At 37.9% G+C, this 23,435-nt stretch overlaps 2 protein-coding genes across 3 annotated transcripts in view; both read left to right on the forward strand.

The window, feature by feature from the left end:
• Positions 1-23,435, forward strand: part of RALBP1 (ralA binding protein 1) — a 216,249-nt gene that overhangs the window by 111,446 nt on the left and 81,368 nt on the right. For both annotated transcript variants that reach the window (XM_053714919.1, XM_053714920.1), the window contains exons 6-8: positions 16,793-16,924; positions 21,322-21,432; positions 22,192-22,313. In XM_053714919.1, the coding sequence (XP_053570894.1) occupies positions 16,793-16,924; positions 21,322-21,432; positions 22,192-22,313 (365 nt within the window). The remainder of the gene's footprint in view (positions 1-16,792; positions 16,925-21,321; positions 21,433-22,191; positions 22,314-23,435) is intronic.
• The window catches only part of LOC128660858 (lamina-associated polypeptide 2, isoforms alpha/zeta-like), a 114,741-nt gene that overhangs the window by 21,209 nt on the left and 70,097 nt on the right, over positions 1-23,435 (forward strand). The gene's annotated exons all lie outside the window — the stretch shown is intronic.

The following is a 23,435-nucleotide window of genomic DNA, read 5'->3' on the forward strand; positions in this document are numbered from 1 at the left end:
TCTGATATGGTGGTTTTGCGTACCAAACCTAGATTTCTTCCTAAGGTTGTTTCAAATAAGAATATTAATCAGGAAATTGTTTCTTTCATGTAATTAGCAAGAGTCCATGAGCTAGTGACGTATGGGATATACATTCCTACCAGGAGGGGCAAAGTTTCCCAAACCTTAAAATGCCTATAAATACACCCCTCACCACACCCACAATTCAGTTTTACAAACTTTGCCTCCGATGGAGGTGGTGAAGTAAGTTTGTGCTAGATTCTACGTTGATATGCGCTCCGCAGCAAGTTGGAGCCCGGTTTTCCTCTCAGCGTGCAGTGAATGTCAGAGGGATGTGAGGAGAGTATTGCCTATTTGAATGCAGTGATCTCCTTCTACGGGGTCTATTTCATAGGTTCTCTGTTATCGGTCGTAGAGATTCATCTCTTACCTCCCTTTTCAGATCGACGATATACTCTTATATATACCATTACCTCTGCTGATTCTCGTTTCAGTACTGGTTTGGCTTTCTACAAACATGTAGATGAGTGTCCTGGGGTAAGTAAATCTTATTTTCTGTGACACTCTAAGCTATGGTTGGGCACTTTATTTATAAAGTTCTAAATATATGTATTCAAACATTTATTTGCCTTGACTCAGAATGTTCAACATTCCTTATTTTTCAGACAGTCAGTTTCATATTTGGGATAAATGCATTTGTTTCAATCATTTTTTCTTACCTTAAAAAAATTTGACTTTTTCCCTGTGGGCTGTTAGGCTCGCGGGGGCAGAAAATGCTTCATTTTATTGCGTCATTCTTGGCGCAGACTTTTTTGGCGCAAAATTTTTTTTCTGTTTCCGGCGTCATACGTGTCGCCGGAAGTTGCGTCATTTTTTGACGTTTTTTTGCGTCAAAAATGTCGGCGTTCCGGATGTGGCGTCATTTTTGGCGCCAAAAGCATTTAGGCGCCAAATAATGTGGGCGTCTTTTTTTGGCGCTAAAAAATATGGGCGTCATTTTTGTCTCCACATTATTTAAGTCTCATTATTTATTGCTTCTGGTTGCTAGAAGCTTGTTCACTGGCATTTTTTTCCCATTCCTGAAACTGTCATTTAAGGAATTTGATCAATTTAGCTTTATATGTTGTTTTTTTCTTTTACATATTGCAAGATGTTCCACGTTGCAACTGAGTCAGAAGATACTTCAGGAAAATCACTGCACAGTGCTGGAGCTACCAAGCTAAGTGTATCTGCTATAAACTTTTGGTATCTGTTTCTCCAGCTGTTGTTTGTATTGCATGTCATGTCAAACTTATTAATGCAGATAAAATTTCCTTTAGTACTGTTACATTACCTGTTGCTGTTCCGTCAACATCTAATTTTCAGAGTGTTCCTGATAACATAAGAGATTTTATTTTTTAAATCCATTAAGAAGGCTATGTCTGTTATTTCTCTTTCTAGTATACATAAAAGTCTTTTTAAAACTTCTCTTTTTTCAGATGAATTTTTAAACGAACATCATCATTCTGATACTGATAATGGTTCTTCTGGTTCAGAGGTTTCTGTCTCAGAGGTTGATGCTGATAAATCTTTGTATTTGTTCAAGATGGAATTTATTCGTTCTTTACTTAAAGAAGTGTTATTTGCATTAGAAATAGAGGATTCTGGTCCTCTTGATACTAAATGTAAACGTTTAAATAAGGTTTTTAAATCTCCTGTAGTTATTCCAGAAGTGTTTTATCTCCCTGATGCTATTTCTGAAGTAATTTCCAGGGAATGGAATAATTTGGGTAATTTATTTACTCCTTCTAGACGTTTAAGCAAATTATATCCTGTGCCATCTGACAGATTAGAGTTTTTTGGGACAAAAATCCCTAAGGTTATGGGGCTGTCTCTACTCCTGCTAATGTACTACTATTCCTACGGCAGATAGTACTTCTTTTATGGATCCTTTAGATAGGAAAATTGAATCCTTTCTAAGAAAAGCTTACTTATGTTCAGGTAATCTTCTTAGACCTGCTATATTTTTAGCGGATGTTGCTGCAGCTTCAACTTTTTGGTTAGAAGCTTTAGCGCAACAAGTAACAGATCATAATTTTATAGCATTATTATTATTCTATAACATGCTAATAATTTTATTGGTGATACCATCTTTTGATATCATTAGAGTTGATGTCAGGTATATGTCTCTAGCTATTTTAGCTAGAAAAGCTTTATGGATTTAAACTTGGAATGCTGACATGTCTTCTAAGTCAACTTTGCTTTCCCTTTCTTTCCAGGGTAAATAATCATTTTCGTTCCTTTCCTCACAACAAGGAACAAAAGCCTGATCCTTCATCCTCAGGAGCGGTATCAGTTTGGAAACTATTTCCAGTTTGGAATATATCCAAGCCTTATAGAAACCTATAGCCAGCTCCTAAGTACCTATGAAGGTGCGGCCCTTATTCCAGCTCAGCTGGTATGGGGCAGATTACGTTTTCTTCAAAGAAATTTGGATCAATTCCGTTCTTAATCTCTGGTTTCAGAAACATTGTTTCAGAAAGGTACAGAATTGGCTTCAAGTTAAGGCCTCCTGCTAAGAGATTCTTTTCTTTCCTGTGTCCCAGTTAACACAGCAAAGGCTCAGCATTTCTGAAATGTGTTTCAGATCTAGAGTTGGCTGGAGTATTTATGCCAGTTCCAGTTCTGGAACAGGGGCTGGGGTTTTATTTTATCTCTTCATTGTACCAAAGAAGGTCAATTCCTTCAGACCAGTTCCGGATCTATCATTATTGAATCGTTATGTTAGGATACCAACATTCAAGATGGTTACTGTAGGACTATCCTGCCTTTTGTTTAGCAAGGGCATTATATGTCTACAATAGATTTACAGGATGTGTATCTGCATATTCCGATTCATCCAGATCACTTTTAGTGTCTGAGATTCTCTTTTTAGACAAGCATTACCAGTTTTGTGGCTCTACCGTTTGGCCTAGCCTCAGTTCCAAGAATTTTTTTCAAAGGTTCTCGGTGCCCTTCTTTCTGTAATCAGAGAACAGGGATTTGGTATTTCCTTATTTGGACGATATCTTGGTACTTGCTCAGTCTTCTCATTTTCGAAGAATCTCATACGAATCGACTTGTGTTGTTTCTTCAAGTTCATGGTTGGAGGATCAATTTACCAATCAGTTCATTGATTCCTCAGACAAGGGTAACCTTTTTAGGTTTCTAGATAAATTCAGTGTCTATGACTCTGTCCTTGTCAGACAAGAGAAGTTTAACATTGATATCAGCTTGTCAAAACCTTCAGTCACAATCATTCCCTTTGGTAGCCTTATGCATGGAAATGTTGGGTCTTAGGACTGCCGCATCAGATGCGATCTCCTTTGCTCGTTTTCACATGCGACCTCTTCAGCTCTGTATGCTGAACCAATGGTGCAGGGATTACTCAAAGATTTCTCAATTAATATCTTTAAACCGATTTTACGACACTCTCTGACATGGTGGACAGCACCATCGTTTAGTTCAGGGGGCTTCTTTGTTCTTCCGACCTGGACTATAATCTCAACAGATGCAAGTCTTACAGGTTGGGGAGCTGTGTGGGGGTATCTGACGGCACAAGGGGTTTGGGAATCTCAGGAGGTGAGATTTCCGATCAATATTTTGGAACTCCGTGCAATTTTCAGAGCTCTTCAGTCTTGGCCTCTTCTGAAGAGAGAGTTGTTCATTTGTTTTCAGATAGACAATGTCACAACTGTGGCATACATCAATCATCAAGGAGGGACTCACAGTCCTCTGGCTATGAAAGAAGTATCTCAAATTTTGGTTTGGGCGGAATCCAGCTCCTGTCTAATCTCTGCGGTTCATATCCCAGGTATGGACAATTGGAAAGCGGATTATCTCAGTCGCCAAACGTTGCATCCGGGCGAATGGTCTCTTCACCCAGAGGTATTTCTTCAGTTTGTTCAAATGTGGGAACTTCCAGAAATAGATCTGATGGCTTCTCATCTAAACAAGAAACTTCCCAGGTATCTGTCCAGATCCCGGGATCCTCAGGCGGAGGCAGTGGATGCATTATCACTTCCTTGGAAGTATCATCCTGCCTATATCTTTCCGCCTCTAGTTCTTCTTCCAAGAGTAATCTCCAAGATTCTGAAGGAATGCTCGTTTGTTCTGCTGGTAGCTCCGGCATGGCCTCACAGGTTTTGGTATGCGGATCTTGTCCGGATGGCCTCTTGCCAACCGTGGACTCTTCCGTTAAGACCAGACCTTTTGTCTCAAGGTCCTTTTTTCCATCAGGATCTGAAATCCTTAAATTTAAAGGTATGGAGATTGAACGCTTGATTCTTGGTCAAAGAGGTTTCTCTGACTCTGTGATTAATACTATGTTACAGGCTCGTAAATCTGTATCCAGAGGGATATATTATAGAGTCTGGAAGACTTATATTTCTTGGTGTCTTTCTCATCATTTTTCTTGGCATTTTTTTAGAATACCGAGAATATTACAGTTTCTTCAGGATGGTTTAGATAAGGGTTTGTCCGCAAGTTCCTTGAAAGGTCAAATCTCTGATCTTTCTGTTCTTTTTCACAGAAAGATTGCTATTCTTCCTGATATTCATTGTTTTGTACAAGCTTTGGTTCGTATAAAGCCTGTCATTAAGTCAATTTCTCCTCCTTGGAGTTTGAATTTGGTTCTGGGGGCTCTTCAAGCTCCTCCATTTGAACCTATGCATTCATTGGATATTAAATTACTTTCTTGGAAAGTTTTGTTCCTTTTGGCCATCTCTTCTGCCAGAAGAGTTTCTGAATTATCTGCTCTTTCTTGTGAGTCTCCTTTTCTGATTTTTCATCAGGATAAGGCGGTGTTGCGAACTTCTTTTGAATTTTTACCTAAGTTGTGAATTCCAACAACATTAGTAGAGACATTGTGGTTCCTTCATTATGTCCTAATCCTAAGAATTCTAAGGAGAAATCGTTGCATTCTTTGGATGTTATTAGAGCTTTGAAATATTATGTTGAAGCTACTAAGTCTTTCCGAAAGACTTCTAGTTTATTTGTTATCTTTTCCGGTTTTAGAAAGGCCAGAAAACTTCTGTCATTTCTTTGGCATCTTGGTTGAAATCTTTAATTCATCTTGCCTATGTTGAGTCGGGTAAGACTCCGCCTCATAGGATTACAGCTCATTCTACTAGGTCAGTTTCTACTTCCTGGGCGTTTAGGAATGAAGCTTCGGTTGATCAGATTTGCAAAGCGGCAACTTGGTCCTCTTTGCATACTTTTACCAAATTCTACCATTTTGTTGTATTTTCTTCTTCTGAAGCAGTTTTTGGTAGAAAAGTACTTCAGGCAGCGGTTTCAGTTTGAATCTTCTGCTTATGTTTTTCATTAAACTTTATTTTGGGTGTGGATTATTTTCAGCAGGAATTGGCTGTCTTTATTTTATCCCTCCCTCTCTAGTGACTCTTGTGTGGAAAGATCCACATCTTGGGTAGTCATTATCCCATACGTCACTAGCTCATGGACTCTTGCTAATTACATGAAAGAAAACATAATTTATGTAAGAACTTACCTGATAAATTCATTTCTTTCATATTAGCAAGAGTCCATGAGGCCCGCCCTTTTTTGTGGTGTTGATGATTTTTTTGTATAAAGCACAATTATTCCAATTCCTTATTTTATATGCTTTCGCACTTTTTTCTTATCACCCCACTTCTTGGCTATTCGTTAAACTGAATTGTGGGTGTGGTGAGGGGTGTATTTATAGGCATTTTAAGGTTTGGGAAACTTTGCCCCTCCTGGTAGGAATGTATATCCCATACGTCACTAGCTCATGGACTCTTGCTAATATGAAAGAAATGAATTTATCAGGTAAGTTCTTACATAAATTATGTTTTTTCCTTCTTTGTGTCCTAATCCTTCTTCTAAGAAGGAGCGTCTGTTACATAACCTGGACGTGGTCCGTGCCTTGAAGTTTTATTTACAGGCAACCAAGGATTTCCGTCAATCATCTTCATTATTCATTGTTTATTCTGGAAAGCGTAGGGGTCAGAAAGCTACGGCTACCTCTTTTTTTTTTTTTGGCTGAGTATCATCCGCCTGGCATATGAGACTGCTGGACAGCAGCCTCCTGAAAGAATTACGGCTCATTCTACTAGGGCTGTGGCTTCCACATGGGCCTTTAAAACGATGCTTCTGTTGAACAGATTTGCAAGGCTGCAACTTGGTCGTCTCTTCATACTTTTTCTAAATTTTACAAGTTTGATACTTTTGCTTCTTCTGAGGCTGTTTTTGGGAGAAAGGTTCTTCAAGCAGTCTTGTCCCTCCCGTTTCATCCGTGTCCTGTAGCTTTGGTATTGTATCCCACAAGTAAGGATGAAATCCGTGGACTCGTCGTATCTTGTAGAAGAAAAGGAAATTTATGCTTACCTGATAAATTGATTTCTTCTACGATACGACGAGTCCACGGCCCTCCCTGTCATTTTAAGACAGATTATATTTTATTTTTCAACTTCAGTCACCTCTGCACCTTTTTAGCTTTTCCTTTCTCTTCCTAAACCTTCGGTCTAATGACTGGGGGTGGAGGGAAGGGAGGAGCTATATATACAGCTCTGCTGTGGTGCTCTTTGCCCCTTCCTGTTAGCAGGAGGATAATATCCCACAAGTAAGGATGAAATCCGTGGACTTGTCGTATCGTAGAAGAAATCAATTTCAGGTAAGCATAAATTTCCTTTTTTCTGAGGGGTTTAAAAGGAATACTAAACCCAATTGTTTTTCTTTCATTTCAGATAGAGCATGCATTTTTTAGCAAATTTCTAATATACTCCTGTTATCATTTTTTCTTCGTTCTCTTGGTATCTTTATTTGAAAAAGCATGAATGTAAGCTTACGAGCCAGCCCATCTTCAGTTCAGCACCTGGTTACAGCTTTCTGATTGGTGGCTAAATGTACCCACCAATCAGCAAACGCTATCCAGGATGCTAAACCAAGCTCATAAGCTTACATTCTTGCTTTTTCAAATAAAGATTCCAAAAGAGAACGAAGAAAAATTGATTATTATTATTGAAATTAGGAAGTTGCTTAAAATTGCATGCTCTATCTGAATTATGAACAAAACATTTGGGTTCAGTATCCCTTTAAGGCCCCAAAACAAGTTGCAGTGTCTGAGGCTCTGGAGTCTTTGCCGCCCCCAAGTAAGTGCAAGAGAAAGATTAAACACTGTTGGTCTATGACTCAAAGTACTCAGATAGTCAGTCAGGTTCAGGGCTCTGATTTAGAGGGGTTCTCTTCCATATCAGAGGGAGAGGTATCTGCGGATGACTCTAAATCAGAATCAGGCAAGGAACTGGAGGAGATGACTTTTCAATCATCTGCAGCTGTGCATGCTTTGTCAGTGGAACGGGAATCATTTGGATCTTTCTCAACAAATAACATTGGACAACATTGGACAGTCGCTGACCTGGTGGTTAAATCCTCATCTAGTTACTGTAGGCATGAGCTTCAGCCTTCTGCAGTGGGAGATAAATGCTACGGGTGCCAGCCTCATGGGTTGGGGCGCAGTTTGGAATAATCAAAGGACTAAGATACCCATCAATATTCTGTAACTTAGGGCAATTTTCAATACCTTTACAAACGTGGCCACTTCTTTGTTCAGTTTAATTTATCCATCAACCACCAAGGGGGTACAATTAGTGCTCTAGCCATGCAGGAAGTAGCTTGCATTCTGTCACGGGCAGTGAAATATCAGTATACAATTTCAGCCATTTATATCCCAGGAGTGGACAACTGGGTAGCTGATTACTTGAGTCATCAGACTGCATTCGGGGAGGTGTCTCAATCAGATTTTTTATTATATCATACACAGATTGGGTATGCCGGAAGTAGACCTCATGGCTTCTCCCCTAAATCGCAAATTACCTTGATACTGGCGGTACAATCTAGTATGCTTGTTTCCTCTGATTCTGCTTCTTCTATGGATAGTGGCATACCTCAAACAGAAATGTGTTCCAGCTATTCTCATATCTCCTGCATCATCCTTGGCATCTTCCTCTGAGGTCAGATCTTTTGTCTCAGGGTCCTTTCTTTTATGAAAATCTTTAGTCTCTCAATTTAACTGCTTGGAGATTGAGTAGTTGATACTTTCTCAAGGAGGTTTCTCTGATTTGGTTATTAAGTCCTTAAAGGGACAGTATACACTCATTTTCATATAATTGCATGTAATAGACACTACTATAAAGAATAAGATACACAGATACTGATATAAAAATCCAGTATAAAAATGTTTAAAAACTTATTTTAGCTCTGTTGGAAAGGTAGCTGGAAAGCCCACTGCAAGTGGGAAATAAGACACTCCCCCTTCTTTTGCATATGAAAAGACCCTTTACACCAACAGGAGCAAGCTGGAGAAGGTAGCTGACAGTATTCACATAAAACTTTGGGGCTTGGTTAGGAGTCTGAAAATCAGAGCAATGTTATTTAAAAATAAGCAAAACTATACATTTAAAAAAAAAAACAACTTTATGGGCTATATAAATAGATCATCTACAAAACATTTATGCAAAGAAAAAATGAGTGTATAATGGCCCTTTAAGTGAACATAAAACAAGTTGGGATAGAGACAAAATATAATATATACTTTACCTGCAAATTTATACTGTAGTGCCTCGCCATTAACCCTTTCTTTTTAAGTTTACTCCTCTGCTGGAGCATGCCTAGAAGCAAATAAGCAGCTGTAAACTCAGTTGAAATACGATGCCTGTGTTCTGAAGCTAAACACTGATAAGGGGGTAGATCAGACTTCTCCAGACAGCATGGCTATGTAAGTAATTTTGCTTATTTTTTAAAATTATTTTAAAATTCTTGCCAGCTATTTTTTTTTTTTATTAATTTTTGATTAATGAGATTTCAAAACAATACAAGGAAATGCACTGAATAACTCAAAGCAAGTTTGTGACTCTTCAAGCCACATAAAATATCTGAGCATTAGGACAAGTTATGCACTGTGACATTTCACGTATTTAAACAATCATTATTGAAAGCTAGAGTGCATATGCCATAAAACACAAGTATGAGTTTTGTTGGAGAAATTCACATAAGTCCAACAAAGAGCCTTAAACTATATTGCAAATAAAGTTATTCCTGGGATAGACTTATGGGGAATAGATAGGGAGGGGAGGTAAACCAAGGGAAATCGGAGGGGAGAAGGGGGAAAAAAACATAGATCTGTAATGTCCAGGCCTAAAACGTCAAATCTAGAGATATAAAACCAAATAAAATAGTTAAAATAGCGTAGGTAACATAGATTTGCCGATACCATATATTTGCCGAGCCGCTGCCACCATCAATTATTATTGTATAACTATTAAGGTAATAAACATCATGTATGTTTGTATTATATAAGGTGTATATAAAATAAACATAGGGAGACCCAACTCAAGGGGAAACTGGGGTTACATGGCATATTATGATTTATACTTGTATTGCTCGCTTAGGAACATAATGTCCCAGAAAGATTCCATCTTACCAAGGGTAAAATAATAATGTTTCTCCATGGTCAAAATTAAGTCTACCTGATGAAGCCAGTTCTTAAAATTGGGTATTTGTGGGCTTTTCCATAATTTGGGGATTAGTTTTTTTGCTGCATTGATCATAATATGAGTAATACTACGTCTAGTTTTACATTTAATGTCTAAAACATTGTTGAAAAGAAAAAGTTCTGCAGAAAAATTTGGAGAGAAGCCTATTACCTCACCTATTGTTGAGTGGACCTTTTTCCAAAATTGGAGTAGTGGGGGGCATTCCCACCATATATGTAGCATTGAGCCTTCTTGTGAACAGCCTCTCCAACATTTGTTACTCGCGGTCTTAAACATGCGTGTTAACTTATGTGGTGTTAAGTACCATCTAGTGAGGACTTTTATATTTGTTTCCAGATATAAAGCGGAATGGGCTGATTTTGCTGTGGCTTGGGACCAACGTTTCCATTGTTTTGGTGGTATTTGCTTATTTAATTCTGCTTCCCATTTCTGAACATAAGTAGGTCTTGTGGGAAGATGTATTTCCATGAGAAGTAGGTACATGGATGATATCGTCCCTTTCTCTAGGGGGATTTTTTTAGTGCATCTCATTTCAAATGCTGTAAGGGGCCTCATGAAATCATTTTTATTTATATGTGATAATATGTAGTGTCGCATCTGTAGGTATTGAAGCCAAAATTGGAAAGGGGAATATACCTTCTCAATTAGCTCTCCCCTCGTGCAAACTTTACCACCCTTCACCAAATTGTATATTATTAGGTCCTGGAAGTCGCATGAGTCCTCCCCCACACTAGTGGCCCAGGACTCACCCGCCTTGAATTCTGAATTCCAGAGTAATGTAGTGAGAGGCGATCTGGGGGATGAAATTTTTGGGAATTTGATGCGCATGAAGATCCAATCGGACCATGTTGCTCTAAAAATGGAATAGAGCTTGGTATTAGTAAATGCTGGCAGTAATGGTGTCCAACAAAAGCCACCTAGGTGTGGAACACCAAGTAACTGGGACTCTAACTGGGTAACTTTTTTATTTATCAGTCCGCCATGTCTGCACCAATCTACAACCCTGCTCAGGGATATTGCTAACTTGTACCAATATAAATTTGGTACCCCTAATCCACCCCCGTCCCTAGAAGTATATAGAGTGGTTGTGGGGAGTCTGGGGTGCTTCCTTTTCCAAATGTATGTATTAATTGCCCTTTGCAATTTTTGAATCTCCTTGGAGGTTCCTGTGATCGGGAGTGTTTGCATTATGTATAGTGCCTTGGGCAGCAGAGTCATTTTTGCTGCTGCGATCCTGCCCAGCCAAGAAATATTATTTCTGGGTAACCACCTAGAGGTTAGGTTATGGAATTCGTTTAATAGTTTACCATAGTTTATTTTACACATTTCTTCTATATTAGAGGTTATCTGCACGCCCAGGTATTTTAAAGATTTATTATTTATTTGGAAGAGATTCTCCGATTGTATGATTGCAAGGGTACCAGCAGGGACATTTATGGGATACAATTCCGATTTGTTTGGATTAACTAAAAAATTGGAAACGTCTCCGTATTCCACTAGCTCCCTTTGGGTAGCTTGAAGGGAGAGTATTGGGGAGGTCAGAGTTAATAAAATCTCGTCCGCGAATATTGCGAGTTTGTGTGACTGTCCATGTATATAGATTCCAGCAATATCAGGATTATTTCTAATTTTAGACGCTAAGGGTTCTAAGGATAGAACAAATAGGAGGGGGGACAATGGGCACCCCTGACAAGTTCCATTGCATATTTCAAAAGGGTCAGAGAGGGCTCCGTTAATCCGTACTTGTGCAGTCGGGTTAGAATGTAGGGAAAGGATTTGATTTATAAATTTAGAAGGAAGTCCGAATTTTGATAGTGGCTTGTAAAAAGGTCCAATCTATCCTATCAAAGGCCTTTTCCGCATCAGTTGATAGAAGTATTGCAGGGAGATTGGTGTGACTGATGTGCTCTATTAGGGTGACTACTTTACACGTATTATCTTTAGCCTCACGTAGCGGTACAAAGCCCACTTGATTGCTATCAATTAAAGAGGGTAGAAATTTATTTAATCTAGAGGCTAGGATTTTAACGTATAACTTAAGATCTACATTTAGTAAGGAAATGGGTCTAAAATTAGCCGGGGTGTCAGGAGTTTTACCCGGCTTTGGTAATACTGTTATCTGCGCTTGGAGCATGGTATCTGGAAATAGGTGTTGGTCAGATATGTGGTTAAATAGGGTTGTAAGATGTGGAATTAATTGAGCTTTAAAAGTCTTATAGTAAAGGTTGGTATAGCCATCCGGGCCTGGGGCTTTATGAGCTTTCATATTAGAGATAGCTACCGCAATTTCTTCAGGAGATATTGGGTCTTCTAATGTCTTAGAGTCCTCTGGAGAAAGTGTAGGGAGTTTAATATTACTTAAATAATTATCGCAGGCTGTTTTGTGGGATTGCTAGGGTCTATCTGTATGTATATTATATAGTTTATGATAAAATTGTTTGAATAACTTTGCTATACTTCTAGTGTCCTCTACTCGTGATCCCTTATGAGTTGTAATGGAGTGAATATATGCTTTTAATTGTTGTTTTTTTAAAGCTCTAGCTAATTGCTTGCCGGTTTTATTACTTTCCCCATAACATTTTTGCTGGATAAATAACTGTTTTCTACGAGTGTCAATTTGTAATAGTTCATTAAAGTCATTTCTTTTATCCTCGAGTTTCTTTTGAAGAGTAGAGTCGCTTGGATTCAATTTGCATTGAAAGTCCAGGTCGGACAACTCCCGTGCTAAAACTTCGAATTTTTCTCTTGCTACTCTACGTTTGATAGCCCTAGACTTTATGAATTCGCCTCGCATATAGGCCTTATGGGCTTCCCATATCATAGTTGTGCTTGTATCTTGGGCAGTGTTTATTGAGAAATAAGTGTCTATTTGTTTTGTGAATGTGTTTAGATCTTTTGGGTTTATTAGAAGTGAATCATCTAATTTCCAGCAGAAGGGTCTAGCCAACATGGACGGCCACTGCAAAAAGCATTCCATTAATGAGTGATCGGACTATGTGGTATGTTTTATATTAGCTTTCTTAAAGTGAGAGAGTGCATGATGGTCTAGGAATAAATAATCTAATCTCGAATAACTTTTGTGGGGGTGGGAGAAGAAGGTATAATCTCGCATGTTTGGGTGTAGGTATCTCCAAGTATCATGAAGGGTAAGTAATTTGAGATTGCTCCAAATAGCTTGGAGGGCTTTAGCTGAGAGCTATGACTTATTGTTGGAGCAATCCACTGAAGGTACAAGGGGGGTATTAAGATCTCCTCCAAGAATCAAAGGGCCTTTTATTTTTGTTAAAATAGTAGATGTGATATTTTGCATGAAGGTGTCTTGATGTGTGTTAGGAGCGTATAAATTAACTAATGTGACGGGTCTACCAAAGAGTAAACCCGAGATGCATAAGTATCTCCCTTCTTTGTCCTTATCTAAATGTAGCAACTGAAATGGGATAGATTTATGAATAAATATGCTTACTCCATTTATCTTTTTATGTACATTAGTACTATGGAAGTGTTGTGGGAAGTGTGCGGTGAAATATTTAGGGATCTTATTGGCCTTAAAGTGAGTTTCTTGTAGTAGTAAAATTTGCCCTCCCCTCCTCAATAGATCTTGTATGGCCATTGATCTTTTATTGGGGCAGTTAAACCCTTTTACATTCTGAGAAATTATATGTAAGTGTGGTGTATCACCTTGAGCGGTCATGTTAGTACAGGAACCTGGATTTGTTGTGGAGGACTGCTTGCCAGCTATTTTTAAACAATTTTTTTGCAAACTATTTTTACTTAATTAGTCCTTTAAGTATATGTACAGATCTCAACATGTTTTATGGCACTTTAATTCATGCTTGTAAGCCTGTTACTAGACATATATTCATCCCAAGGTTTTGAAGACCTATTTCTATTGGTGTTCAAAAAATAGGTTATTCTTGGCATTCGGTTTGAATTCCACGAATTCTCCAGTTTTTAACTAGAAGGCCTGGATAAGGGTCTTGCAGCTAGTTATCTGAAGGGTCAGATTCCAGCTTTGTTCTGTTGAAAAGGAAATTAGCTAGACTCCCTGACTTTCAATCTTTCATTCAAGCTTTATGCAGGATTAGACCAGTGATTACATCACTGTCTCCTTGGAGTTTAAATTTTGGTTTTAAAGGTTTTGCAGCATCCTCCATTTTGAACCTATGCATAACCTGGATATGAAGCTTCTTTCCTGGAAGTATTTTTTTACTGTTGGTTATTTCTTCAGCTCGTATAGTGTCCAGGTTATCAGCTCTTTGTTGGGAGGTTCCTTATTTGTTTTTTCACCAGGATAACACGGTTTCTGGTTTTCTTCCTAAGGTAGTGTCTACTGAAAATATCAATCGGAAATAATAGTTCCTTCCTTATGTCCAAATCCTAAATCCCCACAGGAAAAGTTTAGTCAGTCTACTAGTTTGTTATTTTCAGGTAAACGCAAGAGTCAAATAGTCAAAGGATGTGTCTTTGTCATTCTGGTTAAAGAATGTAATTCGTAAAGTGTACTTGGAAGCTGACCAAGATCCACCGGTCAGTTACTGCTTATTAGCCTTGTTCAGTTGCTACCTCTTGGGTGTTCAAGAATGAGGCTTCTGTTCATACAAATTTTCAAAGCTGCGACTTGGTCTTCTCTTCACACATTTTCAAAATTCTATCATTTGGATGTGTTTGCCTCATCGGAGGCTACTTTTGGTAGAAAGGATCTTAGGGCTGGGGTGCCTAGTGTTTAGGTACCTGCCTTACTTTTTTCCCACCCATTCATTTTGTGGACTTCTCAGCTTGGGTATTGTTCCCAAGTGTAAGGATCGTGGACTCTCACTACCATTAGAAAGAAAACATAATTTATTCTTATCTGATTAATTAATTTCTTTCTTGGTAGAGTCTACGAACCCACCCTAATATTGTAGTACATGGTTAATTTGCACCTCTTTGCCCTACTGTCTTTATTATTTTCTTCTTTCCTCAGCTTTAAGCACTACTGGGAGGAAAGAGGAAGCAGGAGGGATATATGAAAGCTCTGGTAGGGTGTCTTTGCCTCCTCCGGTTGGCCAGGTGATGTAAATCCCAAGTGTAATGATTGTGGACTCTCACTGCCAAAAAATAAATTAATTGATCAGGTAAGAATACATTTTTTTTTCTTTTCTTTTTTTTCTGTTCTGTTTAGACACTTGAAAATTTCTTCCACAAGATGTGCAAACGATTTAGGGCTTAGAATTTTGTACTCGTCTGGTTGTGCTCGTATTACGCGTTAAAGGTAAACTTTTTAAGGTCTTGCGCTAACCTGAGTGCAAAAAACACCCCCCCCCCCAAGTTGACAAGTTGCTCTGACTGTGTACTGACTCTCTCCCATGATTCCTGAAGATTGCCTTGGAACTCTTAAAACAAGCTGATACCTGCACTGTCTTTAAGACAGACATCTCATTTTTATGGCACTTAGTTCTTCCCCTGGGCTTCCACATAAAGCATAATAATCCCAGAATAATAACCTCAGGAAATTTAAAGTAATGTCTTCTAGTCTGGAGGTAGAGATCTCATGTGGGAAGATTTTGTTTGCAGGACTGTAAATCGTCTGTCAACACGACCATATTTGTATGGGAACCTGCACATATCCCTACTTTACTCAGAGTTCAGTGGCTTCTAAATTATCTGCAGCTAATTACTCTTAGGATCCCATGGCTGCTTTTGTGTTTGAGTTGAGTTCATCAGCTTAGGTGGAAGACTGGTCAAGGTCTGTGTACCAAGTGTTTCATGCTACACCTAAGGTTGACCACTTTCCAAGTTGACTTGTCAGGGCATAAGCTGTTTGAGGTGGATGGCTCTTGTTTTTGGCCTTGATGACCTGCTCTATTAAAGGGATACTAAACCCAAATATTTTCTTTTGTGATTCAGATAGAGCATGACATTTTAATTAACTTTCTAATTTATTCCTATTATCCATTTTCTTTGTTCTCTTGCTATCTTTATTTGAAAAATGCATCTAAGCTAAGGAGACAGACATTTTTTGGTTCAGGACACTGGAAAGCACTTGTTTATTGGTGGTTAACATTTAGCCACCAATCGGCAAGAACAACCCAGGTTGTGAACCAAAAATGGGCCGGTTTCTAAACTTACATAATAAAGAAAAATTGATAATAAGAGTAAATTAGAAAGTTGCTTAAAATTGCATGCTCTATCTGATTCATGAAAGAAAAAAATTGGGTTCAGTTTCCCTTTAATAAATATCTTTGTTTCTTGAGGTCTACTATTTTCAGATTTTGGGATTCAGCAATGGTATGAACACATTTGATAAAAAAAATTATTTGTACTGTATAAAGATACATTTTTCTTTGTTCAGCCAAACTAGCATACCAAAAAAAAGTAACATTTCATTGCAAACTGATTTTTTTTTTTCCTTCCGCTTGATTAATGGTATAAATACTTAATTACCTTTTGTGACAGACACAGCACTTTTTACAACAAATACACCAGATTGATTTATAGTACATTTGCATAGTTTTTATTTTTTCTTGCAAAATATCTATCTATAGGTGCAAACACTTTAGAAGAACTAACTGGGGACTCAGGATTAAATACTTTTCTCTGACATATAGTTTTAAAATTTGAAATGTAACACTTTACATTTTTCTTAAAGGGACACTGAACCCAAATATTTTCTTTTGTGATTCAGATAGAGCATGCAATTTTAAACAACTTTCTAATATACTCATATTATCAATTTTTCTTCGTTCTCTTGCTTTTTTTATTTGAAAAAGAAGTCATCTAAGCTATTTTTTTGTTCAGAACCATGGAAAGCACTTGTTTATTGGTAGGTGAATTTACCCACCAATCAGCAAGAACAACACAGTGTGTTCACCAACAATGGGCTGGCATCTAAACTTAAATTCTTGCATTTTAAATAATAAACCATGAGAATAAAAATAATTTGATAATAGGAGTAAATTATAAAGTTGCTTAAAATTGCATGCTCTGTCTGAATCACCATAGAAAAAAATTTGGGTTCAGTGTCCTTTTAAGCTATTGAATTTCTTCAAATGTTGTCAGTTTACTTAAAACAAAGCATTTTATATTATATCTGCTTTCTAAATTGAATTTCTCATTTAAGGTTTTGTTTGTTTGTTTTTAGCAAATTTTGCATGCATGTGTTAAATGGGTTCACCAGGGAAGAAATGGTTAATAAGTTCTGGTGGACAACATTTGTAGCTGCCATTAAAAATAAGTCTTCTTTCCCTTACAAAATTGCACAGGAATTTCTATTGAACTGCCTACACCGTGATCTTCAAGCAGGAATCAAGGACCTGTCCAAAGAAGAGAGGCTTTGGGAAGTACAGAGGATTCTTACAGCTCTTAAAAGAAAACTGCGAGAAGCCAAGAGGCAGGTGTGTGGTGCTTGTAACTCATCCAGTCCTTCCTGTTTTGTATCTTTACATCAGCCATGCACAACCGCACAAAAGGAACAATGCTTCCACTTGTGTAGATGTTGGGCAAGGTCCAGCTTGCTGCAAAAAGGGCCCTGTGAATCACTAGGCTGTTTTTCTTTTACACAGCTGCACCGCCTTTGTATCTTCATTTTAAATATTGTTTTTAAACTTGTTGCATGACTAGTTTGTATATTATGTGTAGAACATGTACGCTGTATCACGTTTATAGTAGTGCTGGCAAAGTTGCTTTTATTTTTCTTTTAAAGGGACACTGAACCCACATGTTTTCTTTCATCATTTAGATAGAGCATGCAATTTTAAGCAACTTTCTAATTTATTCCTATTATCATTTCTAATTTACTCCTATTATCAATTTTTTCTTTGTTCTCTTCCTATCTGTATTTGAAAATCATGAATGTAAATTTTAGCAGCCAGCCCATTTTAGGTTCAGGACCATGGATAACGCTAGCTTATTGGAGGCTTACATTTACCCTCCAATAAGCAAGCATAACCCAGGTTCTCAACAAAAAATGGGCCGGCTCCTATGCATTACATTCCTGCTTTTAAATAAAGATAGCAAGAGGACGAAGAAGAAATTGATAATAGGAGTAAATTAGAAAGCTGCTTAAAATTGCCTGCTCTATCTGAATCATTAAAGAAAAAAATTGCATTTAATAAATACATTATACTGCATAGTTTTATTGGCAGTCTGTTAAAGGAGCAAACAAGTGAATTTGAAAGGCACATTTCAAATTCATTTAGTTTTGCTATATGCTTCTTTTATTTACAAAAAAATAACAAAAGCTTCTGGTACAAAGTGTTACGGGATTTGGGATAAATGTCTCCTGTATGCAGCCATGTGTACTCACATTAGGCCCTCAAGATTGCATCTAGTGTAGCACTTGCAAGCACACTACACTAATGCTTCTAAGTGACTGTAGATTGCATCTAGTGTAGCACTTGCAAGCACACTACACTAATGCTTCTAAGTGACTGTAGATTGCATCTAGTGTAGCACTTGCAAGCACACTACACTAATGCTTCTAAGTGACTGTAGATTGCATCTAGTGTAGCACTTGCAAGCACACTACACTAATGCTTCTAAGTGACTGTAGATTGCATCTAGTGTAGCACTTGCAAGCACACTACACTAATGCTTCTAAGTGACTGTAGATTGCATCTAGTGTAGCACTTGCAAGCACACTACCCTAATGCTTCTAAGTGACTGTAGATTGCATCTAGTGTAGCACTTGCAAGCACACTACACTAATGCTTCTAAGTGACTGTAGATTGCATCTAGTGTAGCACTTGCAAGCACACTACACTAATGCTTCTAAGTGACTGTAGATTGCATCTAGTGTAGCACTTGCAAGCACACTACACTAATGCTTCTAAGTGACTGTAGATTGCATCTAGTGTAGCACTTGCAAGCACACTACACTAATGCTTCTAAGTGACTGTAGATTGCATCTAGTGTAGCACTTGCAAGCACACTACACTAATGCTTCTAAGTGACTGTAGAATACATCTAGTGTAGCACTTGCAAGCACACTACACTAATGCTTCTAAGTGACTGTAGATTGCATCTAGTGTAGCACTTGCAAGCACACTACACTAATGCTTCTAAGTGACTGTAGATTGCATCTAGTGTAGCACTTGCAAGCACACTACACTAATGCTTCTAAGTGACTGTAGATTGCATCTAGTGTAGCACTTGCAAGCACACTACACTAATGCTTCTAAGTGACTGTAGATTGCATCTAGTGTAGCACTTGCAAGCACACTACACTAATGCATCTAAGCGACTGTAGATTGCATCTAGTGTAGCACTTGCAAGCACACTACACTAATGCATCTAAGTGACTGTAGAATACATCTAGTGTAGCACTTGCAAGCACACTACACTAATGCTTCTAAGTGACTGTAGATTGCATCTAGTGTAGCACTTGCAAGCACACTACACTAATGCTTCTAAGTGACTGTAGATTGCATCTAGTGTAGCACTTGCAAGCACACTACACTAATGCTTCTAAGTGACTGTAGATTGCATCTAGTGTAGCACTTGCAAGCACACTACACTAATGCTTCTAAGTGACTGTAGATTGCATCTAGTGTAGCACTTGCAAGCACACTACACTAATGCATCTAAGTGACTGTAGAATACATCTAGTGTAGCATTTGCAAGCACACTACACTAATGCTTCTAAGTGACTGTAGATTGCATCTAGTGTAGCACTTGCAAGCACACTACACTAATGCTTCTAAGTGACTGTAGATTGCATCTAGTGTAGCACTTGCAAGCACACTACACTAATGCTTCTAAGTGACTGTAGATTGCATCTAGTGTAGCACTTGCAAGCACACTACACTAATGCATCTAAGTGACTGTAGAATACATCTAGTGTAGCATTTGCAAGCACACTACACTAATGCTTCTAAGTGACTGTAGATTGCATCTAGTGTAGCACTTGCAAGCACACTACACTAATGCTTCTAAGTGACTGTAGATTGCATCTAGTGTAGCACTTGCAAGCACACTACACTAATGCTTCTAAGTGACTGTAGATTGCATCTAGTGTAGCACTTGCAAGCACACTACACTAATGCTTCTAAGTGACTGTAGATTGCATCTAGTGTAGCACTTGCAAGCACACTACACTAATGCTTCTAAGTGACTGTAGATTGCATCTAGTGTAGCACTTGCAAGCACACTACACTAATGCTTCTAAGTGACTGTAGATTGCATCTAGTGTAGCACTTGCAAGCACACTACACTAATGCTTCTAAGTGACTGTAGATTGCATCTAGTGTAGCACTTGCAAGCACACTACACTAATGCTTCTAAGTGACTGTAGATTGCATCTAGTGTAGCACTTGCAAGCACACTACACTAATGCATCTAAGTGACTGTAGATTGCATCTAGTGTAGCACTTGCAAGCACACTACACTAATGCTTCTAAGTGACTGTAGATTGCATCTAGTGTAGCACTTGCAAGCACACTACACTAATGCTTCTAAGTGACTGTAGATTGCATCTAGTGTAGCACTTGCAAGCACACTACACTAATGCATCTAAGTGACTGTAGATTGCATCTAGTGTAGCACTTGCAAGCACACTACACTAATGCTTCTAAGTGACTGTAGATTGCATCTAGTGTAGCACTTGCAAGCACACTACACTAATGCTTCTAAGTGACTGTAGATTGCATCTAGTGTAGCACTTGCAAGCACACTACACTAATGCATCTAAGTGACTGTAGAATACATCTAGTGTAGCACTTGCAAGCACACTACACTAATGCTTCTAAGTGACTGTAGATTGCATCTAGTGTAGCACTTGCAAGCACACTACACTAATGCATCTAAGTGACTGTAGAATACATCTAGTGTAGCACTTGCAAGCACACTACACTAATGCTTCTTAGTGACTGTAGATTGCATCTAGTGTAGCACTTGCAAGCACACTACACTAATGCTTCTTAGTGACTGTAGATTGCATCTAGTGTAGCACTTGCAAGCACACTACACTAATGCTTCTAAGTGATTGTAGATTGCATCTAGTGTAGCACTTGCAAGCACACTACACTAATGCTTCTAAGTGACTGTAGATTGCATCTAGTGTAGCACTTGCAAGCACACTACACTAATGCTTCTAAGTGACTGTAGATTGCATCTAGTGTAGCACTTGCAAGCACACTACACTAATGCTTCTTAGTGACTGTAGATTGCATCTAGTGTAGCACTTGCAAGCACACTACACTAATGCTTCTTAGTGACTGTAGAATACAATCACCTGCATTTTAAATTCACTGTTTTTTTCCTTGAATGGGGCCTGATGGGGCTGTTTTAGTACTAATCGGTATAATGCAAAAAGTATTTGTCATTATTTTTATGCTAGACTTCACAACGTTTATTATTTAAATACAGCATGCAATTCTAAACAATATTTCAATTTACTTCTATTATCACATTTGCTTTGGTCTCTTGATAACCTTTGTTAAAGATTAGGCTTTGGAGGGAGTTGAACACATCTGTTGAGCCAATGACAAGAGGCATATACAGTATTTGCAGTTACCAATCACCAGCTAGTTCATAGTAGTGCACTGCTGCTTCTGAGTCTACCTAGGTATACTCTTTGACAAGGATTCCAAGAGAACAAAGCAAATTTGATAAAAGTATGAAATTGGAAAGCTGATTAAAATGGCTCTGTCCAAATCATGAAAGTTTTTTATTTTTGACTTTACTATCCCTTTTAAGAATGGATTTCTGTGTGACTGCCAGGGGTCTTACTTCTAACTCACACAGCAATTTAAATATAATGGGCTGACAGGACAAGATTTTTCTTTCTTCCTAGGATTGTGAAACTAAAATTGCACAAGAAATTGCTAGTCTTTCAAAGGAGGATGTTTCAAAAGAAGAAATGAATGAGAATGAAGAAGAAGTCCTTAATATACTACTGGCACAGGTACATCAGGTTGCATGTTAAACAGGCACATGATAAAGTATTCAGAATTTCCTGTTTTCTTTTTCAAGCAAACATATAATTTACCTCCTTGCTCTTTCTCAAGCAAAGATTTTATTTATATATATATATATATAATTATTATTATTATTATTATTATTATATTTTTTATTTTGTTTAAGCAGTTTCAGCTATATTCAGTGTTGAGAGAGGGGAAACCGTTTTTTATTGCTTAATAATTCCAAAAATAATCAATCTATAAAATAAATTTGCAGCATTTCCAGTCCCCTATGGTGTCCACAAGAATGCTACATTTTCAATGAAATTTGGTTCATGGAATCCAAAGTTACAAGCACATGAAAGACAGAGTTTAGCAATTTACATTCCTGTGAATGTAAACTTTAGCTGCACTATTTTTTATTGTCATTATTGTAAACTACAGTAGCTCTGTTGAGGCCTTTGTTTTTATTGTATCTGCTAATTTACTACTTATAGATATGGGTCATTTTGTTTAAAGCATGTGAAATAAAACACTTTAAGAATCCATGAATTTCTACAGGGACATTTCACAGTAATTTCATTGGGCAAAATACATATCGGTTCTTGTATTCCACTTCTAAAATAGATTTTAATTGTACAGCACCAATGAGAATCATATCTGGTACAATACACAAATGTAATCTGTACATGGAAGGTATTTTTCCTTTAATTTTTTAATTTTTTCCTTCTTTATCTTTAACAATATTGTTTTTTTTTTTACAGGAAAATGAGATCCTAACTGAACAGGAAGAACTTGTAGCAATGGAGCAATTCCTACGGCGACAAATAGCTACAGAAAAAGAAGAAATAGATCGCCTCAGAGCTGAAATCTCAGAGATTCAAAGGTAGAAATGTTTCTTTATCTTGGTATATTAGCAATTACGATTGGTGCAGCTGGTGTTTTTCTACCCTCTATGCAGTCTTTTGTTTAAATGATTTTTATTAGAATAGGGTTCACTAGGTTACAACAAAATCAAAATACAAATTCTTGACATAGTAGGCAAATGAGCAACAATACAATATTTTCAAATTAAGCATTGTCAAATATCAGTAAACCAGTGGCCCAGCTTTTTTGTGGGTGGCGAGGGGGGGGGGGGGAAGGTAGGGTAAATGAGGGATAAAAAAAGAAAAATATAAAGATTGTTGGAAGAGAAAGGAAAAACAGTCTAAATTCAATGCGCTAAATTAGTACTACACAGCTCAATGATTTGTTCAAGGTGAATTATGGGAATCGGAATGCATACTCAAAGGAACGTGGGGTCTGGGGTAAAGGGGAGAAGAGAATCAGGTCGTACACCGACATGTTTGTACTAATAGAGTTGATAGCTAAAGTAATGGTTTTATGTTCTAACTAGCAGCTAACAATTTGCATGTTTAATTTTTAATTTTTAAACCCAATAAACGATTCAGGGTATTCGTCTACTAGTTCTAGAACTATTTTAAAGGGTACTATGAGGTCTTTGCTCCCAGATAAACTGTACATTAGTTATCATCTCTCGTTTACCTAGGTAGCAGTAGTGCATTTTTTCTAATAGTATCACGTGATTAACCTCCGCTACCCATTGGGCTATTGTGGGAGTTTCTGTTAACTTCCATAACCTGGGGATTAATCTCTTAGCACATGTCAGCATTATCAAAAATAGCTTTTTCCTATAGGCACAAGGGAGTTTTGGAGCATGATTAAGGAGGATGATGTGTGGGTTTAGCGTAATTTCTGTGTTTAACGTTTCGCTCATATGTTTAGCCACTTGTTGCCAAAATATGGTTAAGCTCGGGCAAGACCACCAGATATGTGCCATGGTGCCCGTCTCACCACATCTTCTCCAACAGCTAGATGAGGCCGTCGGGTAGATAACTCGCAGGCGATGCGGAGTCAAATACCATGATTTTGTAATTTAGTTCTGATAGCAAGAGGGAGGTTGAGGAGGAGTGTATGTTACGGAAACAACGCTTCAAATCTTCGTCGC

The sequence above is a fragment of the Bombina bombina genome, chromosome 5 (genome assembly GCF_027579735.1).
Source record: "Bombina bombina isolate aBomBom1 chromosome 5, aBomBom1.pri, whole genome shotgun sequence".
NCBI lineage: Eukaryota > Metazoa > Chordata > Amphibia > Anura > Bombinatoridae > Bombina > Bombina bombina.